Source organism: Falco rusticolus, chromosome 1 (genome assembly GCF_015220075.1).
Source record: "Falco rusticolus isolate bFalRus1 chromosome 1, bFalRus1.pri, whole genome shotgun sequence".
Classification (NCBI taxonomy): domain Eukaryota; kingdom Metazoa; phylum Chordata; class Aves; order Falconiformes; family Falconidae; genus Falco; species Falco rusticolus.
Window position 1 is genome coordinate 13,538,826 of NC_051187.1, and position 13,273 is coordinate 13,552,098.

General features: G+C 47.1%; 1 protein-coding gene across 4 annotated transcripts in view; it reads left to right on the top strand.

The window, feature by feature from the left end:
- MXRA7 (matrix remodeling associated 7) overlaps nt 1–8,394 on the top strand; it is a 29,419-nt gene extending 21,025 nt beyond the window's left edge. For 2 of the 4 annotated variants that reach the window (XM_037410675.1, XM_037410649.1), the window contains one exon: nt 7,535–8,394. In XM_037410675.1, the coding sequence (XP_037266572.1) occupies nt 7,535–7,649 (115 nt within the window). In that variant the 3' untranslated portion in view covers nt 7,650–8,394. Of the gene's footprint in view, nt 1–2,657; nt 4,435–7,534 lie in introns of those variants that run through there. The other 2 variants (XM_037410667.1, XM_037410658.1) reach the window with 1 other exon arrangement.
- Nucleotides 8,395–13,273: the final 4,879 nt, after the last annotated feature.

A 13,273-nucleotide genomic window follows, 5' to 3' on the forward strand; every position in this document is an offset into this window, starting at 1 on the left:
AAATGAGATGGTAGCTGTCCTTGTGGTAAAGAAATGGGAAGCAGTAGTGATGGGACCATCCCCAGCAGTGAGATGGGAGGGATCTGCTTGGGGAGGGCTTGACCACCCATTGCCAGGTCTGTCTAGGGCCTTTCTTCACTGCTTTTGATCCTCAAGGGTCAATCCTAGCCTGACTAGAATAAGAAGAGTCTGGAGACAGTTTGCCATCTGCCCTCCTTGCCAGGATTTCAGACCAGAGGACTGATGGTCCCGACAAGCTGAGCACCTTCTCCTTCTGCCAGGGGAAGGAGCTGGAATGCTCCATGCTTCTGAAAATCAGCTTCCTGAGTGACACTCTTCCTGGAAAGGGCACAAGCAATTACCAGAAGTGGTTACAGCAGGATGCTCTGGGATCTCCTTAGAGCAGGTCAGGACTCCTTTGGAAAGCTACAGTCTATCGATGGGCTACAGGATTTCCTGACCCACTGCAGATTTTGCACACTAGGGATATATGCACACAGGAATGCCACCAGCCCACCCTGTTTGTCAGTGCTGGGACGCTGTCTGCTGTCAAAGGCAAGAAGCCTTGTGCCAATGCCATGGCTGAGAGGGAGCAAGGGGAATGCTTCTGAAGCCACCAGAAGGACACTCAGTTTCCATGCTTCAGGAGAAGCATGGTCTTTTGAGACCTTCAGCACCTGAGCGTCTCTCATAATCCAGGACCTGCTCTTGTCTAAGCTCCTTATTCTCCAGCTGTTCCTTGCACAGAACCATGTCCAGCTGAAAAATCGTATGATTTGTGGACTTGGCCCTCAGCTTGGGCCAGAGCAGAGATATTTGGGTAATCTATATCTGAAGAAAGGATATGGGCTTCCAGCAAAAGAAGACCCTAACCTGGCTTGATTGCTGTGCTGCTGGGGAAAAGCATGCTGATCAGGTGGATTTCATTGTTCAAGGTGAACGGAAAGGAGGGAAGAATCAAGGATAAGCAGTGGCTCAAAGCTCTCAGCCTCCATCCCAAGCTAATTAAGTTTTTCAGGCTCCATGGCAGCAATGCCAGAGCTTCTCAGCCTAGGCAGTTATATGGCCCTGATGTCCCCAGTGAGGGACTGCCTCATGTTCTTTAGTCTAATTCCCCTCACAGCTTGCTCCAGCAGCAGAAAGGGGGAACCCTGTCTTGCAGATGGGGAATTTATGGCTCTGATGGACTTCCTCCATTAAGTTCATACTTGGTTTAAAATCATCTTACCCCAGCTGTTGGCCTGGCCATGTCCTGGAGGTGAGTATCCCTGTGAGGGGCTGTAGGCTGCCACTGAGCCTCAGCCCCCCTCCCCGACGTCCTCCATCCCTCCCCGCTCCAACTGTGGCATGCTGCAGGGGACCTCTCCTTCTGGGCCCCTGTGGCAACAACCTTATGCCCTCACGCGTGAAATCTGATTATGCTTGCGTGACTTGAGCGGGATGATCTGATCCTCAGCACTGTGAATCCCACAGAGCGATTATCTACTCCGGAGAACTTCCTTTCTTTGTCCTAATGGGCTGGCCACTGAGCCTCTGCAGCATTGCTCAAATAACCCTGGTCCCACGTGATGCTTCACTCTGCATCTCCCATGGGGGATCCAAGCTGCCAGCAGCACTTGCAAGGCTGCTGGAGGAGGCAAGTTTTTGCAGAAGAGTGAGGAAGAATTGAGGCTGTAACTTGCCTTCATGCTGCGGCTGGCAGGAGTAAGGACCTTTCAAATGGGGTTCAGGCATTACAGACAGTGAATCCTATTGAATTCAGGAGGAATTAGGCTGTGGTGTGTCTGCGTGTGTTTGCAACTACCCAGGTAACGTGTATTGAGGCTTCCTTCTCCCTCAGTGCAGGTCTCTCTCTGTGGGCAGCTGCCCAGCCTACTGTAAGGTGTTTCCCGTTGTGGATGGTTGGGCCATGGGAGATGCTGGGGCAGTAAGGGCAGAGTGTCTGAAAGGCTCAAGCTGAGAATGAGGGATCACGTTTTTTAGCCCTGGCTCTGCTAACAACGTGCTGCAAGACCTCAGGGAGTGCCTGGATGTCCCCACACATAAAACATCTCTAATTATCTCACCCTCCTTCCCTGGGACATTAGGAGAGCTTCCCATGAAGAGGAAGCCTTGTGACCTGCAGAGTCTGGGGCTTTTTGCCTCCTTTCCTTGAACAGACACATCTGTAGGAAAATTGAGAAAGGTCAACCTGTTCAGGCACACTGCCCTGTGAAACCAGTGCTAGTTCCCAGCTCATCTGGCTGCAGGGAAGAGGAATCTGGGCTGGACGAGGGTGCCAGCAGCTCAGGGAGGCTCTGCACAGGACAGTGAGGCAATAACCCCTAGAGCTAATGAAGGCTTCCAATTAGCTGGGCTTCTCCAGCTCTCATCAGTAGGTCAAAAGGGCTGTAACTTAGATTGGTGCCAGATGAGAGAATTTACATTTCTGATTGGGTTTTGACTATCCTGCTGCAGTTGATGAAGCAAAGTGTCTCCTTCTTAGAGGCATGAGGTTTGCAAACAGCAGCTTGTTCTGCCCTGAGGTGGGAAGTTGCCTTGCCTTCTCCCACGTACACACCGAGTTTTCCCCCTGCTCATTTATGTGAATAATAATGAACCAGCCTGAGGGGTGAAAATGACTGAAATTTCTCTTCTCTCCCTGTTTCTCTTTGCAGAACTGAAGACTATATGAAGTTGTCCCTAGCCTCCTCCTAAAGGCATCCCTTGGCATCTTTTAAAGGCTTGAGAGAAATACCAAAACCAACCAAACACACCCATAAGAGAAATCCATAAACCCTCAAAATTTGGGATCCCCTCTTGGTCTGAAGTTGAGCTCTTCAAAAACTCCTGTGGTGTCAAGTTTAAGGAGATCCTGTTGGTTTAAGGAGATCCTGTTGTGTGGCTCCGGGGGACCGGGGCTGGGCCCAAGCAGTGACTTGAGTTGTGTTTGGAGGGGCTGGGATGAACCTTTCTCCCCCTCCCCTAAACAGAACCCGCATTTGACACTAAATATGCAGTGAGTCTGTTAGTTGTGTTCATTACCATGTATTACTTGTCATGAATTCTGTTGTTCCTTTATTGGGGTGGGTGAACCATAGCTCTTCTCCAGACCAGCCTGGACCTTATACTAGACTAAGTTGTTTCTTCCTAGGGCCAAACTCCCTCTTTATTGCTGGGGGGTGGAAACTGTCTATGATTTAAAATGTTGTATGATGCTGCTTTATTCTGAGGGGTGGAGGGACAAAGTGGGGTCCAAGTGAGGGATGGCAGATGGTAGCTGGACTGACTCAAATCTTGCTTCTGTAGTTATTTTAGCAGAAAGCTGATTCTGTAGGTAGACAGAAGACTCGAGAAGTGACAAGGATTGATAGTTTAGCTGTTCTGTTTGTGGTGGAGGTTTAGGAGGCCACACTTTGGCTGCTGTTAATATCTGGATTCTCGCTTTTCCCTACGCTGGTTCCCAAGAGGTGACACCCAAGGAGGTAGCTATAGCATCAGGGGTTCCCTCTGGCTCAGGATGATTTAGTGGGGGTCCTAGAAGAGACATCCTCCTCCTCACCCTCTGACTGCTTGCTGTTCCAGTGCCCTCTTCTCTTGCTAGCCCCATGGCTTGTCCACTGGAGCCAGAGCTCAGCATTGCTCCTCAGCTTTGTCACGTATAGATGAATTCGGCTGGGTGTGTATACCTGCTTCAGACATAGCAGGTTTCAAATCAAACCCAGCTGGTTTGCAAGCGTGACAAGAGGATCTGAGTCTTCTAGCAGTGTTGTATGAGTACCAGGCTGGGTGGGGATGGGTCCTTAAGTTCCCGTTCCATTGCCGGACAACGGCCTCTTGGCTAACGCTGCAAACATATCGGAAACCCAACAGGCTGCTTTTTTTTTTTTTTTTTCTTTCTTTTGAATTCCTATGCAGACAATACTTGAAACGTTGTACACAGTTGTCATTTCCAGCACCTGGGGTTGGCAAACTCTTAATAAAAGGGCTCATTTAAAGAACAGCAGGAGGCTTCAGCTTTAGAAGAGGCTGGGCTGCCCCTTCACAGCCGACAACTGCAAGCGTGTTCACTGGTTTGCATATGAATTTAGGCACATCTGGACCCTCTGCTTCAACATCCCGCTGGTACAGCCGCTGTCTCCCCTTGGTGCTGGCTGGCTGACTCTGTGTCCCAAGCACCCAACTATGCAAAGAATGCCTTATATACATTGTGTTGAAGTTACATGGCAATATGTACATTGAGCAAAGTCTAGAGCCGAGTCCAGATTTTTGCTAGTGGCAGCAAGTCAAACTATTTCTTCAACTCAAATGGCTGTCTGGGTATTTTTTACTTTTGTTTGTTTTGTTTGTTTGTTTTGTATCTGATGGTGGCTCTTACACAAAGGACTGTAATTCTAGTGGCTTGAATCTGTAAAAATTGCCTTTGTTTGGTCCAATAAACCTTTGAATAGTTTATTTGGTTTGTGCTTGTTCTCCCTGCCTCCAGCAGCTTGTAACTTCTTTCTCAAGAGATTTGTGTTGAAAAATTTGGATTTTAGGTTAGAGGTACATTCTGTCCTCCTACGCCTTTTACCCCATAAAAGATTCCAGTGGCTTCCTTAACAATAGTGTCAGACCCATGGTGAAAGTCAGGGATTTTCCCTTAGTTCTGCTGGAGCAACAGGGTGTCACAGCAGGATCCTGGTCTTGTTTGGCTGCAGAGTAATTACCAATGTTCCTAATGCAGAGCTCTGCCCAGGATTTTAGCTGCTGTGAACACGGGTGCCTAGCAGTTCCTGAAACTGAGATCTCCTTTAAAATACCTACAGCTCACTGCCCAAACCTCCAGCTAATTGTAAACGTCTTGGAGTGAAATGCCTAAAAAAAGCCTAAGGGAGTTAAGTATGCAAATTCAATTGCCTATCAAGGCAATTTGAAAATCCTTAATTAACCTATTTTGTCAGCAGTAAGTAAAATCCTGTTTGACCTCCTGAATCCAAGTAGTTCTGAGGATGCCACTTATGGGAAGAAAGAATGATTTTATTGAGAATGGGATAGGCTTGATCTGAAATAATAATAAAAAAGCAATGTGGAGCAGTACAAGGTTGTCTTGCAAGGCCGCCTTTGATAGAAACTCCTTTTTAAAATCAGTTTCATGTTTTTGATGCCTTACTCTTCCTTCCCAGGCTCTTTTCTCTCTTTATCTTTGTTTTGCTTTCCTGTTGTAATTATGTAGTACAGAGAAGTAACAGCAGTAATAGCTTTTTTTAATTTCTGTTTTTCAAATACGCAGTCATGATATTTAAACGTGAGGGAAGAGCCAAAGTGCATTGATGTTGTGCTTAAAAAAATAGAGTGAATATTGTCTGTGATCTTGATTTTGGAGATTTGGAGACAAGGAAACAGACCTTTGGGGAGGTTTCACGGGTGTTAATGTCTGTGAAATGATGAGTGAGGGATGCAAGACCTGTGTGGAGCACTCCCAGCTGGCATGCATTTCAGACACATGAGGCAAAGCTGTGTATTGAATTTCTCCACACCAGACTGGAAATGTGCCCTCTGGTGCCCAGCAGTGATCTAAAATAAAATATTGATCATTAACGACTGTGCTTCCCTTCCTCTTGTCTGGAAAGGGCAGATGGATGTTATTCATGAGGGCACAAAAAATTACAGAAGAGACAGACAAATCCAGGCGCTTGACAGCCTATGGGCAGAGCTTTCATAACCAAAAGATCCCACATCGTTACCAGGATATGTTTGGCCTTAGGACAATTACATTTTAATTGCAATAGAAAAGAACAGACAAATAAGCTTTGTTTTGCCAGCACCTGCTTTTTTCCTGCCCTGCCTGCTCCAATGGTGCTGGAAGGACAGCCTGCTGGTCCTGCTTCTGCTGGGGCTTAGCCCAGGAAAGGAAAAAATGCAGAGCTCCACTCAGCAGGAGCTCAGCACGCAAGGGCCCCTCTGCTTGTTCCTGGCTGTCTCGTTCTATTGATCTTATTCGTGGTGGTGTTGCTTCTGATGTGTTGATGCTGTCTTCTTCTTTCAAGACAAGATTGTGTCCCGGTTTTGTCTGTCAATAGGTATTTCTGCCCCTCCTGTTACTGGAACAGCTAACACCTTGTCCACACAGGACTTGCAGGAAGACTACCCCATGTTAACTAGTGGCACGCGTTTAAATGGATTAATGACAGTGTATTAAAGTCCTATGTGGAAAGCTGGCTGTGACAGAGAAGAGGACTCCTGACAGGGTGACCATATGGAAGTAAAAGCCAGAGTCTGTCTTTCTAGCCCATGGGAGGTCTAAAGATGCTAAGCAAGCAGGAGAGCTGGGATTGCAGCAGGTCTGTGCTCTGAGCTGCTGAGCTGTCGCTGAATTCTGGCCCTGCAGTCACGTAGGGGGCAAATAAGCCTTGAAGTAATAGAAACTGCTTCTCCCTTGTTAAAGCCATAAAGCACCACAACCTCATTAGTTCTTTTAATCTCACACAGGAGAGTCAGGTATGAGATGTGCTAGGCAATACTGCAGTCTGATCCCAATCAGGCAGGAGTCTGGCGATGAGAACGTACCAGCCCGCAGCCAACCCTGACTGGAGCCAAGGTGCACGTTGGTTTTGCCCTAAAAGAGGATTCTGTAGATGCTTGCATCAGTTCATGAGCTAGTTGTGCACAAATGACACCCCTGTGTTGCCCACCCTTCTGTATCTCTGAATGATGATCAGTAGATGTATGACCAATATAAGCCCTCCTACAAACCTTCCTCAAATAAAGCCCTGTGACAGATACCAATCTTCATGCTGCAGGACATACAACAATGGTTAACTGCTTCAGCTTAGGGAAAAATCAGGATATCATCTGTTATGGGGAGAAGGGTGTTAATCATCTACTATGGGACTTTCCAGGGAAGGAAAGCTGAGCTAGGTGGTCTGCTGGTCAGCCTCTGCCCGCACGGGGATCACTTCACTGCTGGACTGGCTACATGAGTCCATCTCTCTATTTGACACTGGCAGGCAAATTCTCAAATCAAAGCAAAATTCTCTCTGTGATCTTATCTTCCAGTGGCTGATTAAAGTCATGTCCCCACTAGAACGCAGTTTGGTCTCTAGTTTTAAGATAGGGTATGCATTTAAAATTTAATAGCTCTTTCCGAATTACTCTGTATCTACATGCTGTCATTACAGAATGAAAGGACACTGTGTTGATGAAGCTTAATCCAGTTTCATTATGGAGTCTGCTAAATTGGGACATGTTGGTCTTATGAAATTCTACATGTCATCTTGAAACTCTGAGCATAGTTAAGCCCTAAGGATCTCCGAAGCTAGAGTTAAAGCAGCCTGTTTTATGTCCATATTTAAAGAACTACAGAGAGATGTGCAGGATGATTGGATAGATGGGAAGGTGGAGGAAGGAGAACCAGAGGCTACCTCTTTCTTATCTCACATGGGCAGATTTCCTGTAGCCAGTAAGGCTTATAAAATGACCTGCGTTTGGCTTTGTGTTTGACTTGACCATAGTTTTTTTGCTCAAAGTGCCTTCGGGGACTGGCTATTCCTACTTCTCCTTTTCTTCTTGACAGGGTTCAGAGAGAGCAGCTGGCTGCCATCTTCAGGCTCATGAAGGAAAAAAGTGACACATTTGGAGAGATGTCTGAAGGAGACATGAAGGAGCAGCTTAGACTGTATGATATATAACCTTGCAGCCAGTGGAGACTATGCCCAAACCTGATCTTGGCCCTTACTATGCAGGACACTGGAGGCTGTAGCGCTATAAATGTGTTCCAGTAGATATTTTGCTGTTCCAGTTTGTTTTGCAAATGCATATAGGCCTGTGATATGTATTTCAAAAGACCTGTAATTTCTCACCCTTTTTATTGTATTTCCTTGAATAATGATGATATTTTCATCTCATACAGAGATTTTTACCTCTTTCTGGCTGGGTCATATATCTCAGTCACGCAAAGCAGTTAAACTCACAACTTCTTTCTGGCCATGCTTTATAAAAATGAACTTTCAAACCTAGTGTTTACCAGTTTGATATCTGAAGAAAGCCAAAGAAAATAGATGTAAAATGAATGAAAATAATAGAATCATGGAATAACTCAGATTGGAAGGGATCTAAGGAGGACTGTAGTCCAACCTCCTGCTCAAAGCAGTATCAGCTATGAGATCAAGCCAGGTTACTCAGCGCTTTATCCTGTTGGGCCTTGAAAACCTCCAAAGATGGAGACTGCACAACCTCTCTTGGCAGAGAGGCTTCCAATCCTACAGTCGGAAAACAAATAGCCAAAGGCAAGGCATTAGTGCTCTGATCAGAGGTGAGTTGTCTTTCTCAACTCCTTGGAAGGAATGCTTCATCCTCCTTTATGCTGGCTTCTTGAAACAGAGCCAAGTCAGTTCCGGCTGACCTCGTTGAGCTCATCTTCATACCTGAAAAAAACCAGCAGCTAACTTCAGCCTGGAAACACAAACATCTCTTCGCCTCTTGACACTGGTGAAAGTAGTGCAGAAAGGTGGCATCCTTTTCTATAAGGATGATTGTGTCAAACTCAGATCCTGTTACCCTAATTTAAAAATTATGTGGGAAACTACATACTTAGGAAATCTCTTGAATTTATCAAGTCTTTTGAACAGTCTTAACCAGCCCTGGGTTTGGATAGAGTAAATCAATAAGCATTCCTAATTTTAACTGAATGTCTTCTGGTGTGCTTATCTCTCCTATGAAATCCTGTTAAATGCTTCATTATCAGGGAGGATTTTCTCAGTTTTAATAACTGCTGACAAAGGAAGGCAACATTTTCTGAGCCAGTTTTAGGGAATGATCTCTTAAAAGGTTAGGTTTGCTTTATTTTGTGTAATCCTTTTGAGTCTGGGAAACCAAATATCTCATTATCTGGTCACTGTTTCCCACTACAGTATCTTCTATAACACCATACTATTTGACTTCTAAGAATCATTTTATCTTCTAATCGTTTTCACTTAGATGAAGGCATATTTATCATGAGATCAAGCTGGGTTTGCTACCAGTCATGACTTAATCTAATGTCTGAAAATCACCTCTTCTTACTCAATGTGAAGGAATTAAGGGTGAAAAGGAGTCTCATGATGGGAAACATCATCCTAGCTTGCTGTGTATCTAGGCCACAGTTTCCTTTGTCAAGCTGTGCAAGGGGGAAAATATAGAAAATCTGTATATGAGACTTCTCTCTAGTTCAAAATTGAAAGCAGGATCTTTTCCAAAGCTCTTCTTGAAAGCAAGCAATGGAGAGTTAAGGTTTAGTTGATTTTTAGTCTTTCTCTTGTAGACTTTACAGATTATTTCCAAAATATTTTTATATTTCTTCTTTTACATTTGGGCCTTCTCTGAATAGGAACATTTCTGGAAAAATTCCTCAAACTCCTCAGCTTCACATCATGCCAGCAATGATATGCTGAATAAGGCAGAGCAGCTGGCATTAAACCTGTTCTGTCCAGACCAACTACAAGCACTGTCACCAAAGTGTTACAATACTGTTCATAACAGGACAGTGGTAAAAGATCTGACATTTCCTAGGTCGATTTAAGAAAGAAGTGAAGCAAAGTAAAAAAGCCTCTGCCAAAGACATGAAACAACGGGATGCCTAGATGTAAACCCCATGGGTTTTAAGTGATGTTTTCTCTGTGTGCAGTTGGAAGGCTGAAATAAAGGCACCCTGGAGTCGGGGCAGCTGGGGGGAGGCAGCGTTTGGAGTCCACAGGCTGCTGCTGGGCCTGCACTGGCAGGCTACGTCCCGACTTGGCCGGCCGGCTTCTCATTTACTTCTCCCTCTGGGCTCATCAATATTTATACAGGAAATTTCACCAGTTGCTATGGCAGGATCTCCCCTTCCGGGTATTGTCCTTTAAATGACACTGACAGCGTTTCCTCAGCCTCACACAGGGTCATAGGGCACTGAGGTGGCCGTAGGGTGGAGAGGTGGCTGTATGAACACCTGCGGGCAGCGGGGGCTCGCTGTCAGGGCCCCTGGGGAGACCCTTCTCCCTTCTGACAAGCTCTAGGCCCCCGACACGGGTGGGAGGATCCCGAATCAGCGCTGCCACCGAGGGGCCTCTCACGGCCCTTCAGCACATGGAGGCCCGGCGTCCTGCGAGCCCCAGCCTCGGCACTGCCCCCCGCCCTGGCACTGCCCCCGCGGCCGGCGGCAGCTCCTGCCCCGTCGCGGACGCTTCGGAAGGGCGACGGGGGCCAGGGCCCAGCGTGGCGGGTCTCTGTGGCCGCAAGGCCCGCGGCCTCGGCGGAGCCTGGGCAGGGCCCGGCGAGGGGTCCCGCTGCTACGGCAACCAGCCCCGGGCCACCCGCGACCGCACACGCGCCGCGCCGCGCGGAACGGGCCTGGCTCCTCCCTCGCTGGCCTGCGTGCCCCGGGCGGGAGGGGAGGGGCAGGGTGGGACGAGGCCGACCCGCCGGTGTGAGGCAACGCGCATGCGCTCCACGTGGGCGCCGGGCGCTGCGAGTGACGTCACTCCGCCGCCTGCCCGAGGCGGGGCCGCGCTGCGCCCCTCACCCTGAAATGGCGGCGGGCCGGGCTGGTTGCGGGCGTCTGTCTCGGCGGCCCGCGGCAGCCTCTGGTGATACGCTGGCCCTGCGGGGGTGTGGCGGCGCTGCGGGCCGCTCGGAGGGGGCCTGCGAGGTGGGCTGCCGCGTGGGGGTGGCGGGGGGGCTCGGCCTCACCTGCCGCCCCTCCGCCGGCCCCCGAGCTGCGGCCTTGCCGCCCGGGCTGGCCCGGTGTGCGCTGGCGGTTTTCGCCGGGTGTTTCGCCTGACCCGGCGGCCGTTGAAGGCGTCAGGGCAGTCGTTTCCGTCGGGGTTCAGTGGGATGAGGTGCTGACGGTTTAAACTGTTTAATAAATCTGTGCTCGGTGATGGTCTGGGGCTCTGCCTGTGCTGAAATGGATTGTCCGCCCCTGCAGAGCGCCCAGTGCAGGGTGTGTTGCCGCCCTCTCTGGCGTACTTGTCACGAATGGTTCATCCTGGATCTTCGCTATGATGTTTTGTAGCCACGTATTTTCTGATGCTCTTATTCGTGTGTGTTCCTGACATCCCACTAAACGTGCTTTAGTGTCATCTACTGTTAACAACCCTTGATCCTGCACATAAGGAATAGATAATGTTGTCCCAATCGAATCATGGGTAGATGAGAAAATGAGAGCATTTTGTTTTGCATCCTCAGCGTTACTAGATGTGTTTTCCACTTCACATGCAAACTTGGGCAGTCTTTCTAAACCACAGATGCAGGTTTAAAAAAAATCTGAAATTATTTAGTTAAGGACATCTAGTAGGTGGAGAAGGAGGAGGCAGGAGGAAGTGAGCAGAATCATTCTGCTGTGGCTCTGTAGGTAGCTTTGATAGGGATTTCAGGTTTAGAGACTGTCTTATACAGGTCGTTTAAATGGGTTTTTTTGCATAGGTTGCTTCTGGAATTGGTAAACCTTATGTTCCACAATACAACAGCATCTGCTTTACATTCTGTAGCTGGCTAAAGTCAGTAAATTGGGCTTGGCCCAGTGCATTAGCAGTGTAAACAGATGGCTGTGCCAACGGTATGGGGAATTGTGCCGGTGAGCTTGTCAAGTGTATCTGATAAACCTGTTTCCACCGTCCTTTCCTTTGAAGGAAATGGGAATAGTTACAGATGGGAAAGAGTGTGGCCCTAAACCCACCATAAACCTGCTTTTTGCACCTACAAGGTTGTATTCTAGCTTTCTCTGTTGTTCAGGGATGTTACGGGATTTTTTTTTCAAACTATGTTAAATATTTTGTGTAAGTTCCTCAGGGGTATGAATCAAAGGCAAAAGTTCTCATTGATATCCGCCAGAGGAGAACAAGCAGGAGTTTTCGGACAAGCTTTGGGGGTTATCATAACACTGAAAAACCTTCACTCCTTTCCACCCCTGCCTGCCCCAGTCCCTCATGTCTCCTAATCACTGTATCCAGGCTACATGCATTTGACAGGGAATTAAATCCACAGTCTCTGAATTTATAATAGACTTGAGTTTATTCACATAAGAATGGTGGGGAAAAAAGTTCAAAAATCATGTTGTAGATAACAGTCAATTTTAGAGAATTTAATTTCCTCTGGGGAGTGAAATAACTGGTTCTGAAACTTGGTGACTACAGGGAATTTGTGTAGTAATCAAGCAGTGAATGTGTGGCATGAGCTTCTCCTGTTTTAAGAAGGCAGCTTTACCTTTATGACCACCCATGCTTTTGTTGGTGAATCACATTTTGATATAATGTAAGAGCTGTATTAAAAGGGTCAGAGAGACATATATCTACAAAATCCTTGATATTGCAGCCTTTTCTACCTGCATTTCTCTGGAAATTGTCTGACCAACCCAACCTCAGGTGGTGGAAAACATAGTGGTGTCTGCTACCTTCTCTTTGTGGTAAGTCAATGGTATTTTGTTTTATTCTTTCTCCATAATGTGACTAAAGCTTTTCTCACAAAGGTAAGATTTTGTAGGCATTTTGACGTGTTCTAGTAATGTGATCTTTCTTGTGAGTCTTCTGTAAGTGTCAAGTGAAGCAGCAGAGACTCAGATCTATGAGTAAGTGTTCAGACTGAGTTATGGAAGTGGCACTAGTTAGTAAGAATTCCTAAAGATAATCTCAGGGGATGGGGACCAAGTGCTAGTACCATGGATTTGAATCTGGCTTTCTGCTAGGATGGGAACAGAGCAAAACATGGAAGTCTTTGTGATTTTCATTTTTTTTAAAACTTTGGATAGATTTATTACATTTGTTAACTGCTAATTGCATTGGGAACAATAAACTAACAAGGAGGAGGCATTACATAGTTTGTCTCATCTTCATTTGTCTCAAAGAAAGGGGATAATTGATCCTGTTTCCTGTGAGAGGGCGTAGTGTCAAACCTCCTGGGGGGGGGTCTGACTGTTTGCAAGTGTTAAGACAAATTGTTAGGGATGCCGCTGTGGAAAGAGATGAAACAGCCAACTGTCATCGTCCTGGGGAGTCACAAGCAGTCTGGATGCATCTGCAAAATTGGAGTGTGAGCAGGGCCAAACGTGCAGAGGAGGTTGCCTGCCTTCTCTAGGGGGTCACGTGTGGACTCACTGCAGCGTGTCTGGCTGTGAAGCTGTTCCCAGTGGTAAAATCCAAGGGTGAGGTATGGTCAGTTGTTACATCAGGGTCAATCTTTTCTCCTCTACAGGGGTTAAGAGATTGCAGCTCTGGTGCAAGGAAAGGTAACACCTAGAGAGAGATGGTGCTATGTAATCTGCTGCTGCCAGAGCTTCCTGGCAGTAGAAAGTGTAGTTCTT